Source organism: Aspergillus campestris (assembly GCF_002847485.1).
Source record: "Aspergillus campestris IBT 28561 chromosome Unknown P168scaffold_1, whole genome shotgun sequence".
NCBI lineage: Eukaryota > Fungi > Ascomycota > Eurotiomycetes > Eurotiales > Aspergillaceae > Aspergillus > Aspergillus campestris.
In genome coordinates this window covers 2172623-2194788 of record NW_020194336.1, presented here as the reverse complement: position 1 = coordinate 2194788, position 22166 = coordinate 2172623, and the positions used below count along the sequence as shown (strand labels likewise).

General features: G+C 52.1%; 6 protein-coding genes across 6 annotated transcripts; 3 read left to right on the top strand and 3 right to left on the bottom strand.

The window, feature by feature from the left end:
- Positions 1-508: 508 nt before the first annotated feature.
- P168DRAFT_314557 (NADH dehydrogenase [ubiquinone] 1 beta subcomplex subunit 7) lies at positions 509-983 on the bottom strand (the record flags this gene model as incomplete). The annotated part of the gene is made up of 3 exons (XM_024839794.1): positions 509-613; positions 718-842; positions 935-983. 3 exons carry the CDS (start codon positions 981-983, stop codon positions 509-511), a joined length of 279 nt encoding a protein of 92 aa, XP_024697056.1.
- A 224-nt stretch (positions 984-1207) lies between these two features.
- Positions 1208-4076, top strand: P168DRAFT_246987 (putative APSES transcription factor). The gene is made up of 3 exons (XM_024834064.1): positions 1208-1510; positions 1586-1775; positions 1842-4076. Exons 1-3 carry the CDS (start codon positions 1463-1465, stop codon positions 3683-3685), a joined length of 2082 nt encoding a protein of 693 aa, XP_024697055.1. The 5' UTR covers positions 1208-1462; the 3' UTR covers positions 3686-4076.
- Positions 4077-6374: 2298 nt separating this feature from the next.
- Positions 6375-8099, top strand: P168DRAFT_294490 (uncharacterized protein; the record flags this gene model as incomplete). Its single annotated transcript, XM_024837962.1, has 1 exon — positions 6375-8099. The coding sequence occupies one exon, from the start codon at positions 6375-6377 to the stop codon at positions 8097-8099; it is 1725 nt and encodes a 574-aa protein (XP_024697054.1).
- Positions 8100-10181: 2082 nt separating this feature from the next.
- P168DRAFT_278047 (uncharacterized protein) lies at positions 10182-11026 on the top strand (the record flags this gene model as incomplete). Its single annotated transcript, XM_024835652.1, has 3 exons — positions 10182-10483; positions 10665-10708; positions 10812-11026. The coding sequence occupies 3 exons, from the start codon at positions 10182-10184 to the stop codon at positions 11024-11026; spliced, it is 561 nt and encodes a 186-aa protein (XP_024697053.1).
- Positions 11027-12039: 1013 nt separating this feature from the next.
- On the bottom strand, positions 12040-14664 carry P168DRAFT_314553 (threonine/serine exporter family protein; the record flags this gene model as incomplete). The annotated part of the gene is made up of 1 exon (XM_024839793.1): positions 12040-14664. The coding sequence occupies one exon, from the start codon at positions 14662-14664 to the stop codon at positions 12040-12042; it is 2625 nt and encodes an 874-aa protein (XP_024697052.1).
- Positions 14665-19981: 5317 nt separating this feature from the next.
- On the bottom strand, positions 19982-21940 carry P168DRAFT_314552 (Mis12-Mtw1 family protein; the record flags this gene model as incomplete). The annotated part of the gene is made up of 5 exons (XM_024839792.1): positions 19982-20516; positions 20567-20732; positions 20785-20952; positions 21001-21594; positions 21703-21940. 5 exons carry the CDS (start codon positions 21938-21940, stop codon positions 19982-19984), a joined length of 1701 nt encoding a protein of 566 aa, XP_024697051.1.
- Between the last annotated feature and the right edge of the window lie 226 nt (positions 21941-22166).

The following is a 22166-nucleotide window of genomic DNA, read 5'->3' as shown; positions in this document are numbered from 1 at the left end:
ATTGATGATGCGTATGACTAAACGACAGTTGTCCAACGCGATCAACGGTCTCGTGCTGGCCATTCATGGCTGAATGCCGATCCTAGATCGGCGTCGTACGTTTGAAGCGCAAGAAAAACGGAAAAAGCAAAACAAGGAATACGAAGGGAAAGGGCCTGAACGCTGAGATGATTATAAGTGTTATACGAGTGCTTGGACTTGTCCAACCCCGGCTAGTAGCTTCCCATACCTCGGCAGGCGTGCCCAGAGGGCAGGCCGACCCAGAGGGCACGGCATCCGCAGTGGTGAAGCAAGTGCCATAGCGATTTTGGACAGCTCCAACCTCTGGTTCATATAAACGATGTCAGGTGCATCCGAATTGGAGACAGGTCCGGAAGGCGCAGTACGTGGTAGGAAGAGAAATCTCAAAGGAGTCCCAACGCCAAAGTCGGTTCGGTTCCATGGACGGACAAATCTCGAATCTCTATGTACATAACCCGCTGTTTCGCTCGTGCCAATTGGTCTGGTATCAATTGCTCCGGGCACCGTCCTTGGCAGCCCGCAGCTCGTCCATCTTGGCCACACGCTTCTTGAATTCTTCGTACTGGCACTTTTCGTAGCTGTGTCTCTCGTCCTGTTGAGAGAAGAGAGGGAAAAGAACGTTGTGTTAGTCGAGTGCGCCAACGGTTTCGTGGAGGAAAGGAACGCAGGGTTGACCACGGCGGTGTCATTTCATACCTCGCACTTCCACGGCAAATAATACTCTGCCTGTCGGCATCGGTTCAGCGGGATGAGCAGGTTGGCACACGAGTCCCGGTACTGCATCGGCAGACGGGCGTCCGACATCTCCTGGTGGGAGGCAGCTAATTGCAAGGTTAACGTTTGATTCCGGATATGACGACCTCTGGTGCGAGTCGCTCTCGGCTGCGGTCCACAATGGGCAATTGAGTCTTACGGGAGTCTGCCAGGCCAAAGGCACTCTTCACTGACTCGGCGACAGTCATGTTGGAGGAAGGCGGCGGGGTAGATAGAGCTTAATGGGGGGACGGAGGGGAGCAACGGAGCAGTGAGGGTTTGCAGCTATCCCGAAGTGTTGCTGGTCCTTCCGTCCCGATACGATCACGTGCTGTCACCTGACTACGCCCTCCGCAACCGGAATAGCGCGGCCATTTCCACTTAACGCGGTCCACCGTCTCCCGAGAGAGGCGCGTCACGCCCCGACCCAGTTGTGCAAACCACCGCGTTCTTTCAGATGCCACCCAGCCTATAACGAGCCACCAGTGGCTGATCCCTTGACAGTTCTAGATCCTATTTTGCCTGATCTGTGATGTTTCGGATCTTTGCACAACATAGCATAGTTGTCGCTTGACGAACGGCAAATACTGGCTCTTGGAGACCCGGGCGAATCCGGCAGAGTGTGCCCAGATCTTCAGGTGCTGTCCGGGAACCTACTGAATTCCGTTGCCTGACGGGGACGCACATCATGTCGACGGTGGATTTTTCGCGGATCTACTCTGCGACGTATAGCAGTGTCAGTACTTCTCAACCGGGGGAGATAGGGCTCGTCCGTCCCTATCCCTGGTGCTATCCCTCTGACCGTTTGCAGGTTCCGGTGTATGAATTCAAGCTTGAGACCAATGACAGTATTATGCGAAGAAAGGCCGATGACTGGATCAATGCGACACATATATTGAAGCTTGCCGGGTTCGATAAGCCCGCCCGAACCCGGATTCTCGAGCGTGAGGTACAGAAAGGTGTTCATGAGAAAGTCCAGGGCGGCTATGGGAAATATCAAGGTTAGCGGCGATACGGCACAGAAACTCGCCCATCTAGCTTTACTATGTGACTAATGGTAAGATTAGGGACATGGATACCACTACCGGAAGGCCGCCAGCTTGCGGAACGCAACAATATACTGGAGAAGTTGCTGCCAATCATGGACTACGTATCCGGAGACCGCAGCCCCCCGCCCGCTCCGAAGCACACGACGGCCTCCCGACCAAGAGCTCCCAAGATTGCGGCCAATCGCAAGGCTCCCCGAGAGGAAGTATTTAGCGCTGTGAAACCCCAACGCCCCATGGGGCCCCCGAGCTTCACCCACGAGCAGTATGAGATGAACGCCGGGTTCGACGAGGATGAATCCGCGGAGCAGACCACGCTGGAATCGTCGTCGATGATGGCGGATGAGGAAATGGTGCCCATGCCGCAGAGTGGCCCCTTCTCGCGAAAACGCAAGCGCGGACCGAACGAGGTCTCCGCCATGTCGATGAGCGAACAGGAGCACATCCTCTACGGGGATCAACTCCTGGACTTCTTTATGACGGTAGGGGATGCGCCGGAAGCCACACGCGTTCCTCCACCGGAACCTCCGATGAATTTCCAGGTGGATCGCCCGATCGACGATTCGGGCAATACGGCCCTCCACTGGGCTTGCGCCATGGGGGATCTGGAGATCGTGCGGGATCTGCTGCGGCGGGGAGCAAATGTCAAGGCCCAGTCGATCCACGAGGAGACGCCCCTCGTGCGTGCAGTTCTCTTCACCAACAACTACGAGAAGCGCACTTTCCCGGCTATCTTGGAATTACTCTTAGACACAGTGTCGTTCCGGGACTGGTTTGGTGCCACGATCTTCCACCACATCGCGGAGACGACTCGCAGCAAAGGCAAGTGGAAGAGCTCTCGGTACTATTGCGAGACGCTCCTCGATAAGCTACGCCAGACGTGCTCCGCAGAGGAAATTGACCTGCTCTTATCGTGCCAAGATTCCAACGGAGATACATCCTGCCTCGTTGCCGCGCGAAATGGAGCGTTCCGGCTGGTGAACTTACTTCTGATGCACTGCCCGCGGGCTGGCGAGCTATTGAACAAGAAGGGCGAAACCACGAACAACATCATCCAGAGATCCCATTACTCCGAACGGGACATCCCGCCACCTCCTTCGTCCGTCACTATGGGGAATGACCACGTCGATGGCGAAGTCCCTGCGCCTGTGCACTCCGAGCACCAATCGGCCGCACCCCCGCAGGAGACATCCTCAGCCACCTCGGCGCTCCTGTCGAAGATCAGCGCCCTGATGGACGACGCGAACCGCAAGCTCGCTGTCAGCTACGGCAACTCCAAGGCGAACCAGCAGGCCACAGACGACATCGCCAACCCGGAGGCTCTCCACGAACAATTAGAGCACGATCGGCAGAAGATTCAGAGGCAGATCGCCGCCATGGGCGCCAAAGAGGCCGAGCAAGAATCCATCAACACGCAGCTGGCGCGGTACGAGGAATTACGAGGCAGCTACGAGTCGCTGCTAGAGCGGATCCAGCAAGCTCGTCTCCGCGAGCGTGTCGCGGCGGCACCGCCTCCGACCCACGACCCCACAACCGACGGCGAACAAAACCCGCTGATGCGCACCTTCAAGCTGGCGCGGGAGCTGTACGTCGCCCAAAAGGCGCGGCGGGCCGCCGTCAAGGAACTCGCGCAGCAGACGGCCGACGCGGGGGTCAGCACCAAGTTCGATGTCCATCGCAAACTGGTGGCGCTGGCCACGGGTCTCAAAGAGGAGGAGCTGGACCCCATGGCGGCGGAGCTGGCCGAGACGCTGGAGTTCGACCGGATGACTGGCAAAGGGCCCGGGGGCGAATCGCCGGAGCCCGACCAGAAGGACTCGGCGACGTTTCCGTTCCCGGGATCGACGGTGTCTGTTGATGCGTGATTCTCCTCTTTCTCACCAGTCATCCAGTCTTTCCCTCTTCTCCTCTCCCTCCCCTCTCTGACATTCTATATCTTCCATCTCTGTCCTCATCATATGGATGTCTCGCCTTTTACGATATCGACGCTCGTGTTCCTCGACTTCTGGCGGTCTTGTTGAGACTAGCTGTTGCCAGCAGATACCCGGATCTTTCTCTGCTTGATTTTGCGTTGAATAATCTTGTTTCATTCTTATTCTTATTTCATTTCTTACTTTTTCCTATCTATGACTCTTTTTCGTTGTGATCAGGAGGCAGCGTGTGACATGTTGATTTGATTCGATTTGTAGCCTACATTACATGGAGTGACGGGACCGTGTGTACATAATGCTGTAGGGACTATACATTGATAACTACCTTAGTTTAGTTTCTTCAACCATTGTGAAGTTCGCCCAAATCATAATTGAAAGGTCCAGACCAGCCGGTACCTGTAAATACCCCGTATTAAGACAGCAGAAGAAATAGAGGAGTCGGCGGTTCGTGGGCGAATGGTGGGACGGAAGCGGTTGGCTGGCGGCGAGCAGAGCCACGTTGACAGGCGCTAGACCGGGGTGATTTCCACGGGCAATCCATGGAGGAGGGGAAGGGCTCAAGTTAGCTGAGGTACCGGAGCACTTGCAGCAGGTAAGTATCCGTTTGGTACTGGGCGTCGTTTGGAGTAGATGAGTTGTATTCTTCTGAGGAACTTGATCTACATGAGGAGATGTATTTTTCCTATTGGTTGGTACTTAGTGAGAAGAATATTCGTGATTGATTTTTGTTGTTGATGAATACTTGCTATATTATTTATAGATCAATCGAGAGGCCTTCATCAGGGAGGTACTAGTTCGTCAGGTCCCTCTAGTATCTATCTACTTGGGTACTGGGAAAGTACCAGGTCTAAAGTAAAGACATGCTCAGCTCGAGTCCACCTCAGGCTCACGGAACCAGATCCGCTAACCTTAATCCAGACTAGTGGAACGTAGAAGCGAACCAGTCAGCGCACGTCCCTGGTTCCCGCGGTGTGCTGACTGATCTGTTCATCGGGACGGGACAGTCTGATTGGTGGGTATGAAGGTGAATCTTCATTCATTGCTCTGTTCATTGATCTGACTGGTTATTATTAGGTGTTACTATAATTTATGGTATTGTTATGATTGTTGTAATATCAGGTATTCTGGCAATATCCAGAGTTCCCGGGCCTGTAGAGTTCCTTGGGTGGGAGTTGATCGGGGTACCTTAATTGGTATATCTGACCACCTCCTTATCCTCTTTCCATCTTTCCTTTCCTTCATCTCCTACCCACTCTTCTCTTCTCTCCTTCTCTTTCGCTCTCTCTCTCTCTCTCTCTCTCTTCAGTTTGCTCTCTCTCCCCTCTGGTTCTTTCCCCTCCTCTTCTCTCCGCTTCTTCTCCAACTTCTCTTCTTCTCTACTTCTCTTCTTCCCCCTTTTCACTTCTTACCTGTCACTCACCTTTCTTTCTCTTCCTTTCCTGCATTATTCTTTTCTTCTTTTTCTCTAATTTCTTCTCTTCTTTCGACCTACTTCATCTTCGTCAATCCAAATCTGAAGACATATCCAAGTTCAGTCGTGTCGTGGACCCCTGGAAACTGGACTGCCAGTCTTTGGGACAGCGCGGGTAACTGTAAAGAAAAAAACCAGAAAAAGAGAACCTAAAAATACAGGCGCCGAGGATCCGAAACGAAAGCCCGACAAACCATCGCCAATCCGCCTCTTGTCTTTTTCTTCTTCCCCTTCTCACTTTCTCTTCTTTTCTCTCCCTCTCGCCTCCCATTCGGTTCGCAACCCCCTTGACAAGGGTCCTCGTTTCTTTCTTCCGGTTCATAAGAAAAACAAGGAATTAATTTCGAAAAAAAAAGGAAAAACAAGGAAAAAGATCAAGAAAAAAGAATAGGGAAAAACAACAAAGACATCAAGATCGAAACACCAGACAAAGACTATCAAACAGAGAGGCTCAAGGTTCACTCGATCCATCCCTTACTTTCCATCATCCCCTCCGAGGCGGCTCTGTTGCTGTGGGATCCCATCATTCCTCCACCCTCCAGGTCTAATCGTCACCGGCTTGAGTTTTCCATTCGATTTTTCTTTCTTTTCTTTTCGTGTATTGCATCGGATTGCATCTATTCATCTTCTCACCTATTCATCATTTTCATCGGGAGCTGCAGTGCATCTCCCCCCTGGCCCATCCTATTCGGTCCTTAATTCCACCCGACGGAGTCACCGCGTTTCATTCCATCGATTCCATCGCCGACGTCCGGTCGCGTCTGTCGTCAATCCTTCCTTCGAGGCTGCCTTTCAGTCTCCATCACCAGCTCGCTGGATTCCTTCTTGTACACTGCATTGTTCTTTTATCGTTTGTGGTCTGCTCTCGCTTGTTGAGACGCGCCTCCGTTCATTCTTCTCGGAAGGTACCGTGTGCTCCTGCCCAACCGCTCGTCGACCACTCCACTAACTCCTATCAAGTCCTGTTGGCTCTCCTAGAATACAAGGCATCGCCTGTCTATTCCGCTCCTTGTCTAATCGCCTCGCATCTTGCATAATACTATAATCCCCCATCGAACGTCGACTCCTGTCTCTCCCCCGACCGAGACATCTGCCGTTCCGTATATCTCATCTCTCGATTGTACTTTTCTCGAAAACCTTGAACCTTTGAGTATGGACGCTGGCGGTCTTGCTCAAATGACCTATCCCTCGTCTTTCAATAACGGGGGCTCCCTCGGAGCTCCCTCCAACGGCTTTGCATCCCGCAGAAAGGGCTCCCACATCAAGCGTCTGAGTGTGCCGCCCCCGCACATTCCCACCATCGATGAGTCCCAACCGTCTGCGCCCCTCCAGACCCCCCGCACCAGCCGCTCGCACCTGCTGGCCGGCTTGAGGACCGCCCCCAAGTCCGCCACCGTGCCCTCGGCCGCGGCCCGGCAGCAACACCTCGGCGTGGAGGGTGATCGATATGGAAACTTGTCGAACCGCACCGCGGAACGCATCCCTCAGACGGCGACGGGAACCGGATTCCCTCGCCATTCGATGGCGATGAATCAGGGCCTGGACATGAACACCGGCCGGCCCATGTACACCTTGCCGGAGCAGGTGCTCGCCCCGCCGACCTTCGACATGGGCGCCGAGGCGCCCATGGACGAGAGCATGTACGCCGAGCTCATGTCCACCAATCTGTTCCTGGCCGCCCAGCAGCAGCGCCTGCAGCAACAGTTGATCAGCGTCACCGCCGCGGCCCAGCAGTTCCAGGGCTTGAACCTGGGCATGCAGATGCAGCAGCCGGAGCTCCCCGCCATGTCGCTCCCGGGCATGGGTTTCTACCAGCAGCAGCTCCAGCAGGGCGTCCAGCCGATCGTGCAGCCGGTGCCCGGCCAGCCAGGCCTCTACTCGGTCTACAACCCCCTGACGGGCCAGCAGAATTACATCTACGACAACAGTGCCCAGGACGGATCGTCGTCCGCCCCCTACCCAGGTGACCAGTCGCCCGCGATGCAGGTCCCCACCTTCCGCGCGGAGGTCTCTCCGCCGCCCGAGTCCCGCCACTCCCCGGCGTATTCGTCTCAGCCCGTGTCGCCTCCGAGCTCGAGTCCCTCCCCCTCGCACGATGTCGCGCCCCTGCCGCCGCCGTCGGCCAACGCGTTCCGTCGGGGTCACAAGAAGAGCTCGTCGGTGTCCCCCGCGCCCAAGGCACCCATCGACACGGCCCGCGCCAACGGCGGTGGTCATCCGCCGGCTCCCAAGACCGCCGCGCTGCCCCCGACCCCGGCCACGGGCACCTTTGGCCCGGGCCAGGGTCGCGCGGGCGAGCACCCGACCCGCCAGCCGCGGGGTCCGCCGTCGCTGGAAGAACTGGTCGCCAAGCCCACTGCGAAGCACGAGGGCAGCAAGAACTTCGCCACGCGTCAGCGCCGGCGCGCCGTGCACAACCTGGTCCGTGCGGGCATCGAGCGCCGCGGCGACACCCGCAGCTTTGGATGCCACAGCAGCGGCGGCTCCAATACGCCCGCCAGCGAGAAGGAATTCACCTTCTCCGACGGCGACGACGGCACCGCCCGGAGTGGCAGCCTGTCGAGCAAGCCGAGTCTAGGCAGTCTCCGCGCGGCGGCCAACGGCGCCATCGGCTCCGAGAGGAAGGAGAGGTCTTCTCGGGAGCGGCGGTCCCAGGACAGCCCCTACAACACGACGACCCCGATCAGCGAAGACGGCGGGTTCTTCGGGAGCAAGTTCGCTGACGTCCGGATGGACCAGGTGTCGTCCCCCGTCGGATCGCCGTCGGTGGCTGCTGTCGTCGCAGGACAGAAGACGGTGGCCCAGGGTCCGGAGAGACGCAAGACGCCGATGCTTGTGCTTTCCAGCGCCGAGAAGCGCAAGACCCCTGTCATGTAATATGAACACTCGTACATAATGTGGTTTGAGACGACACAGCCCTGGATGACCTGATATTAGCTTTGGTTTTGTTCTCTTTTTTGTTCTCTTTTCATCTTCTTCCTTTTTTTCGGTTCACTCCTGCTGGTCCATGACCAATGGTTAATCCGTTTCGCTCCTTGTTTGACTGCAAGATCTTGAGTGTGATCTTGCCCCCATGTTCTTTCTCTTCGTCTGCCCTCCATACTGTGTTTGGATGGTGGTACTCAGCACAATCAAGTGTTGGATGAACCGTGGTGTTTACTTCTCTCTTTAACAAAGCATTTGATCAGAATGATGAAACATGAACTTGAGAGGTTTTGAATCTCATGGTGTTGGTTGGTTTCTTTTTCTTGATTTCTTTTCTCTTTCTATTTTATCTCTTTTATTTCTTCTGTCTTTCTTCTTTTCTTCCCGTTTTTTTTTTATCTCGGTCTTGCATCCTCGGACCGGCTGGTTGCTAGCAACTGGCTGGATCCGCGGACGGGAGGGAGGAACTGCGTAGACCGACAGAGTTTGGAATGTCCATACCAGTCACGATCAGCATTGTATGCTACATCTGGTATGTAGTGCAATCAATCAATCATCAATCAATCATCAATCATACCTATAGAGTATCACTTAGTATATTAGTTTTTATTGAATGTAAAGATTATAGTATAGTACACAGTAATCAGAAGAATGAATGGTAGTCGTTTATCAGCCCTATATGACCGATGAAAACGTAAGTAGCTCACTTCTGCACATAGATAGATACCACACGAGTAGGTACATCCCACCCATCTACAAGATCCACGATTAAACCTATATACCCATATGAAAACACACGTGTCACTACGTACTGTTCTAGTTACGCACTACCTACCTACCTGTTTATCTAAACAACTTGAATGAAAGCTTCCTGCAGTTGACAACGAGAAAAGCTAGGGGGGTGGTTGGAGATGTGTATGGCCTGTTTTTGTCTTGTATGTTGTTGGTTCTTTTAAGGTGGGCTAATAGATAGATAGATAGATAGATAGCCAGGCAGTTTTTGGATGGATTTTCAGTAGTAGTGGATGCTTTTGCCGGGGGTGAAATTGGAGGGGGAGGGAGAGTGACAGAGGGGATATTCGATATCTGTCACTCAAGTACAAGGGACAAGACGGTTCGGTTCCTATAGTCTACACTTTCTAGGGCCGACTCGAACTAAACAGAAGTAAATAGAGAGAGAGAGAGAGAGAGAGAGAGAGAGAGATGAATGGAAGTATGTGTGTATATGAATATACAGAGATTAAGCCACACCGGGAATCAGGAGAAAGTAAGTCTGTCTTTACTCCCCCCCCCTCCCACCAAGAGAATAGCCAGTATGTTATACACGAGTGGATGGGGTTGATGGTTTGGCTGGAGATGTCTGAATCTAATATGGTTAAGTACTCACAGGTCACAGATATAGGGGATTTACCCTGTGCTTGTCTGAATATGTGGATATTTAAGGAATCCAGAAGATGTATTTTCAACACTATGCTCAGTCTATGATAATGGATAGGAAGTGAAGCCCCCATGAGACATATCCTAGTACGGCAGTGGCTGGTATGCGAACATCTCCATACCAAAAAGGAGGCATCGAGCAGGCAAACAGATTTCAACGAGAGTCCAACAACAGATAAGAATGATATACATACATGCCGGCCCAGATTCCTGGGACGGACATGCCCCCAGTATATTGCATTATCTACTGTATGCCTTATGACCTACATGATTGATTGTCTAACACATACCTCCTCCTAGAGGAATGTTGTGCCGCGCTTCCGGGACATGCTAACTGTACAGCTGGCTCTGAAAGTCCATCTATATCGGGAATCTGACCTGATAGATATATCCCTACATACTAGTTCTCCCTTGCTTATTACATTGCCAGGGGCGTTACCAAACACTCGATTGGGATTCATTCATCTACAAACCGGATATAAAACCCCGGCCTTCCACCCTCTCTGATTTGCAGAGCACTAACAATCATCATACCTCTTCTACCTACAAGAGATATTTTCCACAAAGATAAACCTTGAGAATCAACCCCTCTTCATCATGAAGTTCCAAGCAGCCGCCACCATCCTAGCCACGGCCCTCACTCTCGCCCCCACCGCAGTTTCTGCCTGCAGGTACGATGACACAGACTGCTACTGGGAGGGCGACGCGCCCTCCTGCCCCAAGCACGCGCCCCCGCCGGGCACAACCAGAGGCCATAGGCCAGAGCAGTACCTCGCGTGGACGACCGAAAAGCACGACATCGGGGATCTCAGAAATGAGCTCGGCCAGGATTGCTATAATGCTTATGGCAACTGGTGCTGGAGTGGATGGAAGTTGCTCTGGTGTAACAAGAAAGATAAGTGAGTTTGGTGATTCTTTTTTTCTACTTTTATTTCTACTTCTTTTCTACTTCTGCTACTCGTGCGCTTGGATCTGTTAGAAGCTAATGGTTGGTATTGAAGGGATCCTCTGGACGATCTGCCGAATGATTCGGCCGATCAGGGTGACCTTGGGTCTGATGCCCTCTTGGGAACTCTTTAGAGTTGATTTGCACTTTGGCGGTGGAGGCCTCCTTTGGATGGTTGGTATGTGTGGAAGTAGATCGCCTGCTGGGTAGGTAGGTAGTTTGCTGGTTTGTATCTGTGGTTTGATTGGTTGCTTTTTTCTTCTTCTTCACATGGCTGCTAGGGTTGGGATATCTCTGGAGTGGTTGGATGATGTTGGCTATTAGGGAGGAGAAGAAGAAGAAGAAGAAGAAGAAGAAGAAGAAGAAGAAGAAGAAGAAGAAGAAGAAGAAGAAGAAGAAGAAGAAGAAGAAGAAGAAGAAGAAGAAGAAGAAGAAGAAGATAATAACAGTTAGTAGTAATAGTGATATGATAGTGGTGAGAGTATGTCAGAGATAGCCAAATGAAGCCCTTTTACAAAACCACGTCCAGGGTTCCAAAAGACTAATGAGCCATTAAATCATCTTCTGACTGTATTGGTGACTGACTCCCTTTTGTCATGGTTCGGTATGGAATCGTTAGTTTTGGAGTCATTCCCCGTACGGATTTACCTCGATTTTCTCTGCCTTTCCTTAGCTTGAAGGACCATTTTTAACCAGAATGACTCCTTTGGTGGCTTGGATGGAACTAGGTTTGACTTGTGTGTGTGTTTATCGGTTCATTTATTTATCTATTGGTTGACTGGCTGATTGCTATAGTTTGGTTTGGCTTGGTTTAGATTATAGGAAGATTGTAGGTAGGTTGTAGATAGGTTGTAGATAGGTTGTAGATAGGTTGTAGATAGGTAATAGGACCCATCCACCCCTCTATCCATCCTATTTCAATTCGTCTTCACATCTAGAAAGGTTCTTGTACGTGAAATGCCATAAAGTGATAGAAAACAAGCACATCGTTCATATATAGAATAATCGGATATAATAACAGTAGTAGGCACTCGCTTGCTTGCTTTTTGAAGAATCAAAAGATAAAAAGAAATGAAATGACAACCCAGTGAGGGAGAAAGACCGTCCATGATTGATAAAAAGAGCCAACAGGATATTATGACATGACATATGAGATGTGAAACAGATAGATCGTTGATGGTCCCTCGTCGTTATACCGCTAGATCAAACCAAACCAAAAGTGCGTATATAACTGATCGTGAGGTAGGAAATGCAAGGTACATGCTGTGTGAAATAGTAATGAGTATGATGCCAGGAGATAGGAAAAATAGACGCTGAAAAACACGACGGGACGCTGATCAAGGACGCCAATCGTATGCAACAAACAAACAACACAAGGAAAAAGACATGGGTGATGAGGTGGGGGTGGATTATAAGATATAATGAGGGAAGACGAGAGGACAGGATGAGGGTAAAGGAGAGGGTGAGATAAAAAAAAAATGCGAGTAAGGGTAAATAAAGATCAGTCAGTCAGAAACTAAACAGCCCGCTGCGCTTCTTCCCCAGAGGATACACCACCAGCGCAGCTAGGAACAACCCAACCGTAAAGCCGATAGCAACCTGCACCATTCCGTACCCGATGTCAAATACAACACCCTGGTGCTCCTGGCCTGGAGTCGGCTGCGACATGTTCTTGGCGGCGTCCACGAACCCCTGTGTCCCGTTGGTGATGACCGAGTGTGGCCCCGCCCGCGAGGTCATCTGCTCGGCGGACTGGAGACCTGACACCAAGGACCCGCTGGCCGCGAGTCCCGACGGCACCAAGACGAAGATGGCTGGGAGCATGGCTGCGGCGGCGAACCCGTGGCGCAGTCGGCTGTACAGGTTGCCTATGACGCCGATGACGAAGGCGCCCAGCGCGTTGGAGACCTGCGTGCTCGAGTAGAACCGCTTGGTGCCGAAGTAGTTGGTCACGTAACCGGCGAACCCGATGACGAGCATCATCGGGATCTGCTTCCATTTGGCCTGGTTGACGATCGAGAGACAGAGGGTGAAGACGATCACAAAGGGGAACCGTTGCAAATACTCGTTGGTGATGGGGCTGGCGGGGCACGTGTACTCCGTCGAGGCGTCCGCGTCCAGCAGACCGTACACGGCGGTTCCGATTGTGATCCCGAACCCCAGGAACAAGGAGTAGATGATGGCGTAGACCATGCGCACGGAGCCGGCGACCATGCTGCGCGACTGCAGCTCCAAGCTGGCGCACAGCACCATGTAGCCCGGTAGGATGAGCGCGATGGAGGATTGGGCTAGGGCAGAAAAGCAAAACAACCGCTCCCCATTATAACGTATACTGCCGAAGGCGCGGGCCAAGAATGAGGTCAGGACCGCGGCCGAGATCTCGAAGACATTCGAGTAGAGACTGGATCGTGGCGACAGCACGAGCTGCAGCACGCCCAGCAGGCACCCGAGCAGGAAGGCGATGGGCATGTCGATGGGCCGAGCATTGAAGGCAAACGGGCCGACACTGGCCGCGGCACAGCCGTGGACCAGGATGGCCACCCAGATCGGGTACTTGTTCTTCCTCCTCATGATCTCGTCCAAGCGCTGGATGGCCTCCTCGACGCCGATGACGTCGTGGATGACCTCCTTGTAGATCATGTGGACGTCGGACAGCTTGCCGAGGTCGACCCCCTGCGGGGCTCGCACCAGCTTCACTTCGGTGGTGTGGGTGGAGACATCGTCAAAGGAGATGATCATGCAGCCTGGCATGTACAGGAACTGGCCGTCGATCTCCAGGACGCGAGCGGTCATCTTCATGTACTCCTCCAGGCGGTGGGTGGGAGCACCGTACTTCATTAGGGCCCGGCACAGTCGGATCAGGTACCGCTGGCGGGCCAGCAGGTCGGCGATGTGGACGGTGATGCGGATCTCGTCGGCCAGCTGCGCCTTGTCCATGCGCTTGGGGACGCTGGGCACAGCACCGCTGCTCTGCGAGCGTTTGAGCATGGCGGTGGGCGAGCTCATCGAATTCTTCGCAGTCGAACCGGACAGGGATCCAGACAGGGAGGTGCTGGACTGGTTGGGTGACTTTTCGTACCACTTTCTGGGCCGCTGAGGCCGCCACCCTGGGTCAGGAGACAGGCCCCGGCTGCTAAGTCCTCCGGAGCTACTCTGGCGCGAATGGCCATACCGGCCACGGGAGGGATAAGCGTGCGATGTGGGTGGTTGATCGTGGAGCTTAAGCAGGGAAGCGAGGATACCGCCCCGGTAGTGGGTCGGGGGTTCGACGTAGGCGTCTGGGTCTCTCTCCTCGAGAGGGGTCACTTGTCCGGATCGGATTCCCGGGGAAGGGGCGCGGATCCTGGTTAGGAAACTGAACTCCTTTCGGGTCATTTGGCTCACAAGTTGATGAGCTTCGGAGGCGCGTGTGGTGTGCCGGCGGTGGTTTACAAGGCCAGCTTCATCGTCTTCTTCGTCGTCGTCGTAGTCAAAATCGAACTGTTTTTCGGGGAGACTGATCATAGGGATCTCGTCACCGTAATCAGATGGCAGCGCCACCTCTGTGGGGGTCGACGCAACTGATGACGGCAAACTCGATCGAGGACTGGGCCGGGGCGATCTGGTGGAGCGGCCCAGCAGGGATGCGAGTCGTTGGGCTCGCTCCTGCGCAGAGTGGATAGCCCTCTGTCCCCTCTCATTGCCGATCTCATCGTCACCAATGAGCCCTGGGGAGCTCGCTCGTGAGTGGACGGTCAGGCCCATAGCGCCGATAGGAGATCCAGAGCCGATATCAATCAGAGGGAGCGATTGGGAGTCGGCGATGGATTTTTCAGCCGGTGGAATGCTGCTGGCGGTGGGCAAAGGCCGTTGGGGTAGCGATCTGCCATCGAACTGTGGGGGCTCAGAGGCCGGGAGGGTTTGGCTATGGCCTAGATAAGCTTCGTTGACCGTAAACTTGACGCGATTCGAGCTCTTGAGAATGCCGGCATTCCGGCTCCTACCCTGAGCGCCGTCGGGATCCACACCCTCAGTGGGAGTTGGAAGGGGAGAGACACGCGGCCCTGCAGAAGATCGACCGGTCTCTCCAGGTACATCAGTAATGCTTGACCGTCGCGAGGAGGCGATAGGTAGATCGAAGTAGCCGCCAGCCATGATGAATTCCTGGGCGCGAGTGACGGCGCTGGAGATCCAGAGGACACTGACTGCCTGGTTGTGTTACCTTTGGGAATCTCTCAATAGATTCCTCCTGGTTAATTATAATTATAATTATTAACCTTCTTCTTCCTTCGTTTCTTCCTTTGTTTTACACTTCGGTCTATTCAACCAATGGTTCGGATCCGGCTGATGGCTCTATCACGATCACCAAAGCCCGAAAAAAGGGTACCCTAGCAACAAGTCAGAGATATGGATCGCGCCAGGGGGGTTGCCGGCCAGAAAACCGACTTCGCAGCTACTCACGCAGCTAAGAGAGTATGCGGTCCGGGGGAATGAAGCACAGACAATGGCCAACGAGCCAACGGCAAGATGATGAGAGGACCAGTCGGTGGAGGGTGGCGCGCAGGAAGGAAGGGAGTGAAAGGTCCCGCTTCAAAGAATGATCATACGTCACCGAGGCATAGTCGAGTTCACTGGCGGCGTCTCTGTCACGTCGGGGGGCAATGGACCAGCTGCAAGATAAGGGAGGGGAGAGGGAAACGTGTAGGAGATTTCTGATTATAGGTGTCTTCGACTTCCCAAAGGGGGATAACGGTGAACAAACAATCGAATGGAATTAAATTAAACGGCCAGGCAGGTGATGGGATCGAGGTCACAAAAGCCGCCTCTGCTGGATGAAAGCAGCCGATCTTGGGGGAGAAGGAGAGCCCTGACAAGGAAGCCAGATCCAATCACGGGGAGGGAAAGACGACACTAATCATATGAAGACAGGAAAGTGAGCGATCTGCCTTGGGGTTTGTGTAGCAAAGAGGGCTGCGGAGGAATGACAATATTTTGGGGTCAATGCTTGTGGACAACCCAGGACAGGACGTCAAGGTAGAGAGGAATGTGAAGAGATATAGATCTTGATTTAAGGAACGGGGGTGGGCAATTCGGGTGTATTGTATCAAATGATGCAAGCAATCGCCACCGTGATAAAACATCGGGGGGGTAAGAGGGGAGATAATTTTGATATCAGTAGCAAAGCTAGCAGGTGAATCACCGGCGTGGGTCCCAAGCAAAGCTAAAAAAAAAATAGAATAAAATATAAATTCAAGAAAATAAGATGTAGTAAAAGTAAAAAAAAAAAAAAAAAAAAAAAGCATGATTAGGGATTACTGTTTCATCCAATCAGTTAGCCTTGCCCATAATACAGCATGCTAGCCACGAGTAGACCCAGAAAGATTCGCTTGGAAAGAAAAAAGCCAAAGGCGCAGGGTGACACCCAACCCCCAAGAGAACTAGAACGGCGTTCAGGCATCATTTTTTCCTGGCTATCTTGGAAAGGGACCACGGGTCGACGACGGAAGCGGTTCCACGAGCTCCACGATATGTACCACTTTGGCCACAGGGGAGTCACATTGGGTCAGCGTGCTGGAGTGCTAGACTCCTAGCTCAGTCCTAGCTTGTTGGGAGGGGAGTAACAACTTGGAAGAGAGTGGACGATGGTGGATATCAATTGTTGCCGTTGGGCCTTGTTCTCTTACACTCTCTCTTCTTTTCTCTTTTTTTAGCCTCGCGTCCTTTTTCCGACCCTTTCTTTTTTTAGTTTAGGGGAGAGGAAAATTTTTGTTCGTCTATCGTGATGGATCTTCGAAGGTGACGCCAATCTTTTCTCCACCGATAGAACCGTCTGGATCTCTCTCTCTCTCTTCTGGAGTGAGAAACAAAAGACTAATCGGCATGGCAAACGAGACCAAGAGGATCTGGTGTGCAGCAGGCAGAAAGCCGAGTGGGTCCTTGCATTCCCGAAGGAACCAGGTTATCAGCAGAACCTTTAGTCTCTAGCGCCCGAACCGGACCGTCCATCTGCGCCGGTCGGTGTGGATGATCGTCCATGGTTGAGGGGTCGGAGGGGCAGGACAACAGGCGAATGAGAGGGCTGTCGCGGGCACGTCAGTCGGCTACCCGAAGCCCGGTCGAGGGATGATAAATTGATAGATGCAGGATAGGAGAATCTATCCACCTATCCACTTGAATAGAAGAAGTGGGATGAGGGATTTGCTCACCTTGCTGTAGATTAGTTGGAGAAGTCTATCCTATCACACCATGGGGGTCGTCACCATCCAGGAGAGGTGGGGCAGTCAGTTGCAAGACGGTTTGATAAGAGGTTGGCATTACGAAGCTCTGGGAGGAGGTGATCAACCAAATCAGCCATGTGGAACCATGATCAGTCAGGGGGGAGGCTGATAGTGGAGAGATGAGGAGGATGAAAGAAAGTCAAAGAAGGAAGAAGTGAAAGTGAAAGTGAAGGTTTGAGGTGAGAGAAGCCTGAGGCAGTTTCCATTGGATATGGCTGTATCAACAAACCAGGATAAAAAGGCTGAACCACAGAACACGACAACAAGACAAAAAAAAAAAGATAAAAAGAATCATCACGCTAAAGTCAATGCCCCCTGTTCCATCCTGCTGATCAACACGATTGTCTGCAGCGCACTGGGCACCGAAAGATCAGAGCTCCTACCGATGAGCATGAGTCAACCCCTTTCTGATCCGGTGTTTCTTATTTTAGGCGATTTAGCTAATAGGTGGGAATCGTCTTGGATAATATTTCAAGTACTCCATAGTCCATACAGATAACATTTCCACGTCTGAAAGGGAGTTCAAGCTCCTGATAGAATCGCCCAGATCCACCGAACATCCCAGCCCCCTGTTTCAGCTGGTCAGGCTTCTTATCTCCGCCCACAACGGTTGCAGTTGAGGTTCTGTGGCTTTGCTCTTCTGACCCACTACTCTCACAGACATGATTTTCAATGATTTTCAGGATGATTAATCATTACATATAGTTTGAGGTCATCTTCTTCCTTTGTTGATTTGTTGATGTGGTTTATTTTTTACAAGGTTTGCTCATTACATGGGGAGACCTGCATGGATGAATCAAACAAGATGGCAGACTGTGACGCGGTCACCCTGAGCCCGCGGTGTCTGGACCAGTCGGCGGGTGTGCTGTACACCTTCAGATGATGCTCCCTTGGCATGGTGGTCTTGCTCTCTTTCCACCCGTCGCGGGGCGTGACACGGCATTGTCCTTCCTTGGCGGTATGCCATTGTTATGCAGGACCGATGCATGTCATCCTGGTAGGTAACAACCGGTACTTGCTCAGTAGGTAGGTATAGGCAGGTATAGGTAGGGACCTACCAACTCTATCCGAAGATTATGCAGATAATGACTGAACCTTCTAGACCTCATGCATTGGCCGGATTGTCCGTGATTCCCGTCAGACGGGCATGCTGTACGTCCCGAGGATGGCGGTGGAACCAAGACCGAGGCAGGGGCCAATCCATTCTACCGGGCAGGGAAGCTGGTGATGTGAGACTGTGATCGGGGAAGAGAGGTGCAAGCCGGCTGGTCAGGGTTTGTCCTACCTGTGTAGTATGCTTAATGTGGTGGCGAGAGCATATAATATATGATATATGAAATAATGATATAATGATAAAGGGATGGTCTGTAATCATAATTTTATTATATTATTATCGTTTGTCTTGATTTCTTTGTTTGACTTACCGTTGACTCATGGTATGGACAAGACCTTGTTCTATCAATGTCTTGTATCCACCAGACTCCATAATGAACCAGACTTCCAGAGGATCCATAGGATCAGCTGACAGCCGAACTCTTCAACTTCCACCGCCAAGAAACAGACTAGAAAGATCTATCCATCACATGGTCTAGCAGTAGTTGGTATCTTATTGTAGTCCATACCTATATAGTATCTAGTATATACTGTAGACTCGGTCAGACACAAACCAGGCCAGACCAGCCCGGAAAATAAACCGGCTGCGGACGGCGTTAGCGGACTCCACTTTTTTTTTTCTTTCATCTCTCCTAGATCCCTAGTATAAATCTTTTTTATAAAAAATAAACCTGATAGTCTACCGGTCAATGAACTAGTTCTAGTGGAATTAGTCAATTGCTGCCCAACTGTCGCAGCATCAATAACTCAATACACTCGGATACATACTCCGTGAAAATATAAGCTAACCCTTCCTGTACGCTGATATCACCCCACAGCACTAGAAAACCCAAAGAATCATCGAAATATCAAATCAGACCAATGCAAGACATTACGCCATGCTATGCATACATACCCCGGAGGCGCAGCTATCTTTGCGTAAGCAGGCATGAAGTACCTTATCTAATTGCCTATTTAATTAATTCTCCCTTCTAGACCCGATTGTGTTTCTCTTTTCATTCGTGATCAACCTTGATCGACTGCTGATTACCTACCTCCTGCTTGCTATATATAGTCATCACCTCGCCACTTACAACTGTCACAATCTGATCACACTCCCAGATTCCTGGTACTGGGGTATATCTAAATACCCGATTGACAATATAGAAGAACTAGACATCTTTAATCCATTGACAACTGTCGTTTCAGTGTTCATTTAATCACTTTTACTACTACTACTACTACTACTACTACTACTACTACTACTACTACTACTACTACTACTACTACTACTACTACTACTACTACCACCACCACAACAACCACTACTATAGGCTTCCTTCTTCTGCGATTATTTATTTTCAACTCCCCCATATATTCCACCCTACTAAGTGAACTATAATGAATGTGAAATGAACACAGCTTCCTTTTCCGGAAAATGTATGAGATAGTGTTATACATACATATCTTACATACCTACCTACCTCTCTACCAAATTTGACCTGAGTTTACCTACCTATCTATATATCACAGAGATGCCCCGCTACCTATGTATGTACCAAGGCAGTACACCTCACCCTCTCCATATGTACATACCTAGTACCAACTGCCTACTTACTACAAAATTGATTCTTCTATACCTTGTACTCGGTTCTAAGCCTATGATCAGTGTCACTTGCTAGAGCACTGGATATATACTTTATATACATGAATCATCCGCTTTCGGAAGACGATTGTAGATACCTAGACAACCGTAGATAGGTCTCCCAATCGAACCCCCAAAAGTTGAAAACTACACCAGGCTCAAAGAAAACTACACTATTCGCAATTTACACATAATCAGAATAGCTCAATGGATTCAATCCATCCAACCTCTAATCAATAATCAATCAATCAATCATACAGTTATCTACCTAAGTACCCTAAGTAACATCCCCCAAACTCCCCAATCCCAACTCCGTTGCTCGCTGCATGCCGCCAATCAAATCAACAACAACAAACAAACAACAACTAATAACAGACAAACGACCTTTACCCACCGGCCACCCTTCCAGCCAGATACAAAGGGTCAAATAATGAAGAAGAAGTAAAAAAGGATGAGATCACCGCCGCTCGATCCGACTGAGCGCCCCGAGGATCAACCCCAGGTCTTCCCGCGGCCGGACCGTCTTCGTGTCCTCCTCGCTGCCGTTGTCGAGTGCGAGGCGGCGGAGCGCGTGTCGCGTGTCGCGCTCGTCGAGACGGTCTGCGCAGATTTGTAATACCCGGGTGGATACGCGGTCTGAGGTCGCGCGGTAGAGGTCGATGTCGTGTATGCCAGCGGCGAAGGTGTCGAGGGTTGGTGCTAGGCTGCCTGTGATTCGTGAGAGACGCGCTGAGATGGCGGTTTCTGTGTGGGGAGCGGCCGTGTCGGTGTCGGTGCTGTCTGGTGGGTGTGTGGCGGGGGCGGGGGCGGGCTTGATTGTGTTGTATATTTGTTGTTGGGACGGGTCTAATAAGGAGGTGTCTATCGAGGTAGAGGGCTCGTTGGCGTTGGAGGTTTCGGTGGGTTGCTCTGGTTGCGCGGCTGGGGGTTGGATTGGGGGGATAGTCGGCGGTCGTAGTAAGGCGTTTAGGGACTGTTTCTCTTGGTGTAGCCTGTTTATCGTTAGTGATATGTTGTATGTGCAGATCTGAGGATAGCCCACCTCTGTATTTGCTCTTCTAGTTCCTTGATCTTTTCGCTGTTCTGTGTGTTTTTCGGGTTCGGCTTTTTCACTACCACGGACGGCGCGACATCTTCCCGTGAGAACCAGTCGGAGAGTTGCGAATTCTGCGAAAAGTCCTTGAGTAGTTCCTCTTGGATTACACGCGCTATAGTCCGTCAGCATTGCGCTATACGTGCAATTGTCGCGGAAGCACCCACCTGCTAATCGAGCACTCGCGTCTTCGGCACCAGACCCCGTAGGTTTATCGCTCAAGGCGCGCGTGGCGCACCACGTCAGTAACTGCCGCATCCGTCTTGGCTCCGGTAATCCGTCGCTGGCGATGTGCTTGAAGAAATCCGCCGTGTCGACCTCTCTATGGGGTAACGCTGTTGTCTGTTAGCACGGTGCAGGTCAAAAGGGAAAGCGATACCCACCATTCGACGCGCCAGATTCAATCAGCGAACTGGCTCTCCGCCCCCTCATCCCCAGACTACTCCGCCGATTGCCCTTTCCGGACTTTCCAGCGCCCCGCATCTCCTTGTTGCGCTGGATCACCGGCGTATCCGCCATGGGCAACGCAATCGTCGCTGTCCCCGACTGAGGCGGCTCCGGTGACTGGAACCCATTGCGCTGCTCCTCCGCGTGGGATTTGCTAGGCCGCCCGCCCTTCCGTTTCTTCTTCTCCGTCGGAACTGTTTCGGCGTTGTCGCGTTTTCGCGACGAGCGCGTCCCGCTCACGGGTTCCGGCTCCGGTTCCGGTTCGGGGGCAGTCGGCTTCGCGGCGCCTCGCGTCTGTCTTGTACTCCTGGGCTTGGTGGGCTCCTGTTGTGATTCCGTTGCCGTAGTAGCCTCGGGCTTCTGCTCGACCTTCTTCTTCGGCGGCCGACCCCGCCGCGGCGACGGTTGCGGTGGTTTCTCTGGTGGCGGAGCAAGCTCAGGGATAGCATTATCCGATGGTTTAGACTTTTTGCTCTTGGATGTAGTAACACGGGTAAACTGGAAACCTTCTACATCCTCATCGAACACATCTGAAGACACATAAAGTAAGCATCGCGCAACGAAACACGAAAGAACACCCAACAGCAAAAAGCGCTGGATTGTAGGAAAGAAAAAAGAAAGAGTAAGAGAAAACTCACCAGCACTCCTCTTCGCACCCGCACCTTTCTTCTTCTTCTCAACACCATTAGGCGGCCCCGCAGGGGCCTCATTCTCCTGATTCGTCAAACTCAGTCGCGCAGCCGACCGAGTCGTCTTCCTACCAGGCGCGGCATGACGCGCCTGCGCCTGGGTCGGGGCCATCTCAAGCGCAAGCAGCGGATCGCGAAGCTTCGTCTTCGTCTTGGTCGTCGAAGTAGCCAGAACAGTGACGGTCATGTCAAGGCCGGCGGGGGAAGACAATATGAATCTTGCGATTGATTGAGTCGGGCGACCGTTTTGTTCTTCCTTTCTCTGTTTCTTTCTTTCACCGCTTGATGTTGATTGTGGTTGTTGTGTGGAAGATTCCAAGTGCTAATCCCATTCCCCCCAATCGACAAATGAAATGTGGCGTCGAGGAGCGTATGTCGTCGCGAACTTTGCCTTTGCCGGTGGGTAAAAATCA